Here is a 6,000-nt window from a genome sequence, read left to right on the forward strand (position 1 = left end):
ACAAACAAACCTGGAGTTCATGTACCAGCTCAAGAAGTACAACAAGGACGACACACACACACATACACAAACACAAACCTGGAGTTCATGAACCAGGTAAGGGAGTACGTAGGCACATACAAACGCAGGCATCCAGTCTTTGTGCTTAATTCACATGTCTCACGAACAATGGCAAAAGATTTTGATGAGCAGTTACACAACTGGGCTTCCCTTGCACAAACAGGCTTTTTTAAGAACTAAATTAGCCATGCTTTGGTACACAAAGTCGGGGGGGGGGATCGGCTTCCTTTCATTTTAATGCAATTAAGCAATTTCTTCAAGGCCTTCTGAATTGTTCCTCACTGAGCAAGTTCAGTATCTCAGTGATTGAATCAAGAGTTTGTTTAGTGTGCCTGCTGCTGTACATTTGCACACCCAGCCATTGGCTTTGTCAGTCAATGGAAGGAGTGTTTAAATTGGGACGAGCTTAGCAGGCAGCACAGACAAGTCTTGGCTAGTAATGGGCAAGAGTCTGCGGGATGTTTACTGGAGCCTGCCTAGTCAGAGTTGGAGCGTTGATTTGGGAGGCAATCTTAGATCCTACACCCCCCCACCCCCCTCCACCTATCCCCTCTTTCCCCACCCCCCTCCTCTTTTATCTGGTCCCTCGCTTCCCTCCCTTCGTTGTTTTCTCCTCTCTTCCTTCTCTTTTTCTGGTTTTGGAGACGCTCAAGCTGGGTGGTGACGGTAATAGCTACAGACTGCATCAGTAAGCCATCAGAGAAGGAGCGAGGGAAAGAGAGAGGGAGGGGCGGAGAGGAAGAGGGAAAATCCTTTGGGACTCGTCCTCTGGCCGAGCTTTGCCATTTTAAGGTCTTTAAAAGATACCAAGCTGAGAGGAAAGTAAGTGCTGGGTTTTTGCACAGCACAGCCTCGTTTTGGATTCTTTTTGAAGATGCGGAATATAAATGTGAAACATTTAGATCCCATTTAGATATGTCAGACACAGCACACTCGGTTCACGCAGTTTAGATACCGTTCAGAGATAGCGCTTTCATCCTCGGTTAGTTTTTACGCATGCGCTTTAATGAATTTTCATGATGCTTGCCTTAGTTGGGATTTTCTGGCCTTGCTTTGTGAGTCAGACGGCTTCTTGTTCCGAAATGGTGATGCCAGCTGTCTAGTAAGTTGTCTGTCTCAACCATCTCACTGTGATCTCTCTGACCAGGAGGAGAAGGACGGCGAGACTCCCAAAGACTCTCTGGATGACCTCTTCCCCAATGACGAGGAGGAGCACGTCCAAGGAGGTGAGCGTTAAAAGTGCTGTCGAATTTCTGGTGCTTTGCGCTCCCTCATCCGTGTCATCACAGTTGGCTAAATGAGTTGGATATTGTATTATGAATTAATTTGCATGCTGTTTTGGATAGCGCTTTAGCTAGAGCAATAAATGAACATGATGTTGATTTCATCAGGTGCTTTATTGCCCCTTACTTGAGTTGACCTTTGACCTGGATGTGATTTTTTTTTTTCCCCCCTCACCCCCTCCTGCAGTGCCCCAGCAGCACAGCGCGGCAGTGGCGGCAGCCCAGCAGGGCGGCTACGAGATCCCTGCGCGCCTGCGCACCCTCCACAACCTGGTGATCCAGTACGCCTCACAGGGCCGCTACGAGGTGGCCGTGCCCCTGTGCAAGCAGGCCCTGGAGGACCTGGAGAAGACCTCCGGCCACGACCACCCCGACGTGGCCACCATGCTCAACATCCTGGCCCTGGTCTACAGGTGAGCGGGCCGGTGTTGGATCAGAGGGCATCTCGAGGAATTTCTTCGCGCTCGTTTTCCCTCCGTTTTGTCTCTGTTAGTCTCAAATCTCTATCAGCTATTTTCTTCTGCAACTTCTCTTGTAGTTTCCAAGTTTTGCTAAACAGGTTTAGCGTCGTGTGGTAAACCTCTGCTGTAAGCTGTAAGTTTCACTAGAGTGGTTTAGGTTTATGCTGTATGCCTCTGCCGTAAGCTAAGTTTCGCTAAAGTGGTTTAGCTGAAGTAATGCCAGCAGCATTTCAGCTTGCGGGTGGGATCCTTTCTGATAAATACTGATAGTATACTGATAAAACATGCACCATCCCCTACACTGTAAGCCCTTTGGATAAATCATCCACCAGCTGTGGAAAGTAAACGTGTTTCTTGGCAGTGTGTAGACATTTGGTGTGGATTTTAGCTTGGCATACATGGTAGAGGGTAGCGCAAAGGCAGAAGACCTACTGTAAAAGCTCATCATGTGGATTCTCATTTGCAGGGACCAGAACAAGTACAAAGAGGCGGCTCACCTGCTGAACGATGCCCTGTCTATCAGAGAGAAAACACTGGGCAAAGACCATCCTGCTGTGAGTTACACATGCACACACACGCGCGCACACACGCGCGCACACACACGCGCGCGCACATAACGTGCCCTCAATGTCTCAAGGCTTGGCAGCACTGGTGTGATACATTACTGGCTGCCATTAGCCAACTGCTGTGTTTTTATTTCTCTGATTCCAACTTTAATGATGCCTCATCCATCAGAGCCATCAAGCCTAGATAAATTAGGGCCCAGGAGAATATATTAAAACTTCATTTGGAAAACATTACTTCCTGTCTAAACACAGATTTGTTTATCATTAGAATCACCATGTAAATCAACCAGCCGTGCTTAATGAAGTTGTCAGCAGTTTTTACAAAAATATGCAGTTTATTAAATTGGTCACTTTTCACTTCTTGTGATTCACCATGTTACAAAATCAATAACTATACCTTCATACCCCATGTTTTTTGGTCCTGGTATAACATCACCTACAGACTACATCAATGTGAAAACAAAAGTGTGCGTTTGTGTGTGTGTTGGTGACTTCAGGTGGCTGCCACGCTCAACAACCTGGCCGTGCTGTACGGGAAGAGGGGGAAGTACAGGGAGGCTGAGCCGCTCTGCAAGAGAGCCCTGGAGATCCGAGAGAAGGTCAGTTCGCATTCTGACCTCTGTCTGACTGGTCACTCTTGGACCCCACTGCTCCAAGACATCACACTGATTTCAGAAGTTCTATGAAACGAGTAGTTTTAGGTTGTCAGGGTCTTATATGTTGGTGTAACTCTCCAAATGGGATCAGATGGAAATGGTCTATTACATCGGTCTTAGAAATCTGCTCCTAGATATGTGGTCGGTTGCACTCCTAGATATGAGGTCTGAATGATGCTTTCCTAGATGTGTGGTATGATATCTGATGCTCTCCTAGATGTGTGGTATGATATCTGATGCACTCCTAGATGTGTGGTATGATATCTGATGCACGGTATGATATCTGATGCACTCCTAGATGTGTGGTATGATATCTGATGCACAGTATGATATCTGATGCACTCCTAGATGTGTGGTATGATATCTAATACACTCCTAGATGTGTGGTATGATATCTGATGCACTCCTAGATGTGTGGTATGATATCTGATGCACTCCTAGATGTGTGGTATGATATCTGATGTCTTCCAGATGTTTCCGTCCCGGCTCAACTCTTATAAATAAATTTTGATTTTCTCAAAACAGTTCCCAGTCTCCCATTAGCAAGTACTGCGCTACTTTGTTCCTAGTTTACTTTTTGCACTTGGTCTCTCTTTGATTCTATGCTACCCTTGGGAACCCCTATTCTCAGCAGCAGTGCTGATTCTTTCCAGAGATGCAAAGTGAAAACACATTGGGATTCTGAGGTATTTAGATGTTATTTTGAGCAAAGTAATTTTGAAGTTCTATAATTTCTCTCTTAGGGGGTCAATACTCGTTCTAGCAGCCATCTCAGAATATTGCGTTATTTTTTTTAATTTTTTTTATTGTTATTGCGTTGTTTTGTTTTGTTGAAATCGGTGGCTAGGGGATTTTAATGGCCGTCATTGTACGCCATGATTCCCCTAGAGAAGGCATTTCCTTGTCCGGTGGAGAATTAGAGGGATTAATCGATCGCTCTAATGACAATTGATAACGCTTCCGACTGCTCTCTGCAAATGGAGGTCTGGCATTGTGAACACGCCACTCTGGGGGGGGGGGGAGGCGAGGGGGAAAGAGTGCACCAAGGACTCGCAGTACAGAGATTGGTCTCGCTCGCCAGGGTCTGCCATTGATTTGGGCATTAGAAGATCATGTCTGCTTTGAGCTCTGTTCACCCAGCCTTCCAGGAGAATGTTAACTTATTGGTTGCTGTACCAGAGTTCAGTGAAAGAAACATCAACCCATATTAGGTGCGCATAAATGCCTAGCAATGGGTGTACTTTGGAGATGCAAATTCTGATCAAGTTAGCATCATGCTGCATTTGGGGTATTGAATATTCAGTGAGTTTCTTTGAGAGAGGAACCAGAGGGAACATAAGTCTCAAATGATTATGAATCATGAATGCTGATTTGAGCAGAATGATGACAAAAACAAAAACTTTTGTTTTTCTGTTAAGATAAAAGCAGTCTTACTTTGTTCCCTGGTCCCCACTGATACAGATCCTGCTACTTTTAAAAAGTAATTTCTTTGTTCAGTATTATTATATTTGATAGCATCTCTTCTGTGTGTCAGGTCCTAGGGATGGACCACCCAGATGTGGCCAAGCAGCTGAACAACCTGGCCCTACTGTGCCAGAACCAGGGCAAGTACGAGGAGGTGGAGTACTACTATGTGCGCGCCCTGGAGATCTACGAGCGCCGCCTGGGCCCCGACGACCCGAACGTGGCCAAGACCAAGAACAACCTGGTGAGCACTGAGCAGAGGCAGGAAGGGAGTGGCTGGGGGAGCATCACTGGCTTTGTTGTTTATGCAAACAGCCCGAGGCTGATAAAAGTGATAAAAATTCCTCATGTATGCCACACCCTTGTGTGTGTGTGTGTTTTTGTTTGTGTATGTCTCTATGTGTGCGTGTGCGTGTGCGTGTGCGTGTGCGTGTGTGTGTTTTTTTGTTTGTGTATGTCTCTGTGTGTGTATTTTTGCTTTGCTTGGCAGGCCTTTGCACTCCCAAAGGACTGTCACATAGTATGTCCCTGTGTGTGTGTGTATTTTTGCTTTGCTTGGCAGGCCATTGCACTCCCAAAGGACTGTCACATAATCAAATCCCTTTGCAATTTGCTGATGGCAGAATGCTCATAAAATTGATTTAAAAAAACAGCAGCACCGCAGAATTTGAAATTGTCTTCGGTTTGTGTAAAGCTAAGGTTATTTACCAAAGGCCCAACGGTGGTATGAGTTATGTCTCACAGACAGGGAAGCGTCATCAAACAGTCTTAAAAACTAATCAAATCCTGTCCTTTGTTTATCTGTGGATATGACTTTTCTGTGAATCCTTCTTTCATGAAGGCAAACGCTGGCGTTAGCCGAGCTTGGCTGTTTTATGAAGCTGTAAAGCCGCGTTCAGCCGAAGGCCACCTGAGCTTTTGTCTTTGCCAGTGTGCGTGCACCTCTATTGAGTTGAGTCCCATCTTCCCACACACCTCTGAGTGTTTGTCCGTGAAGCAATGTACTCAGCTGATCCACAGATATGCCAATATGCCTTCCTTTCTCACGTGAATGCAACGCCTACTCGCTCCCAAAGATACCATTGAAAATGACCTTCAGAGTTACTCTTGGTCCTTTTATTTATTTATTTATTTATTTTATTTATTTTATTTATTTTATTTATTTTATTTATTTTATTTTATGGCTTTCTTTTCACTATTTCATACCTTCTTTAGTGACGTTCTTACATTATGTCTTCTGTTTGATTATGTCTGTTCAATCCTTTTCTGGAGGTTCATCCTTTGCTCAATGTTCCATGTGTTTTTTTTTTTTTTCCTTCTGCTCATTTTTCAATTTTCACCTCTCTCTCTCTCTCTCTCTCTCTCTCTCTCTCTCTCTCTCTCTCTCTCTCTCTCTCTCTCTCTCTCTCTCTCTCTCTCTCTCTCTCTCTCTCTCTCTCTCTCTCTCTCTCTCTCTCCTCTCTCTCTCTCTCTCCCTCCCCAGGCCTCATGCTTTCTCAAGCAGGGCAAG

At 45.2% G+C, this 6,000-nt stretch overlaps 1 protein-coding gene across 14 annotated transcripts in view; it reads left to right on the forward strand.

Moving 5' to 3' along the window:
* Positions 1-6,000, forward strand: part of klc1b (kinesin light chain 1b) — a 38,340-nt gene that overhangs the window by 13,283 nt on the left and 19,057 nt on the right. For 8 of the 14 annotated variants that reach the window (XM_042066641.1, XM_042066638.1, XM_042066642.1 and 5 more), the window contains exons 4-7: positions 1,208-1,286; positions 1,531-1,756; positions 2,271-2,358; positions 2,868-2,969. In XM_042066641.1, coding sequence (XP_041922575.1) covers positions 1,208-1,286; positions 1,531-1,756; positions 2,271-2,358; positions 2,868-2,969 — 495 coding nt within the window. Of the gene's footprint in view, positions 1-1,207; positions 1,287-1,530; positions 1,757-2,270; positions 2,359-2,867; positions 2,970-4,560; positions 4,735-6,000 lie in introns of all 14 variants that reach the window. The other 6 variants (XM_042066644.1, XM_042066645.1, XM_042066647.1 and 3 more) reach the window with 1 other exon arrangement.

Source organism: Alosa sapidissima, chromosome 16 (assembly GCF_018492685.1).
Source record: "Alosa sapidissima isolate fAloSap1 chromosome 16, fAloSap1.pri, whole genome shotgun sequence".
In the NCBI taxonomy this organism is placed as follows: Eukaryota; Metazoa; Chordata; class Actinopteri; order Clupeiformes; family Clupeidae; genus Alosa; species Alosa sapidissima.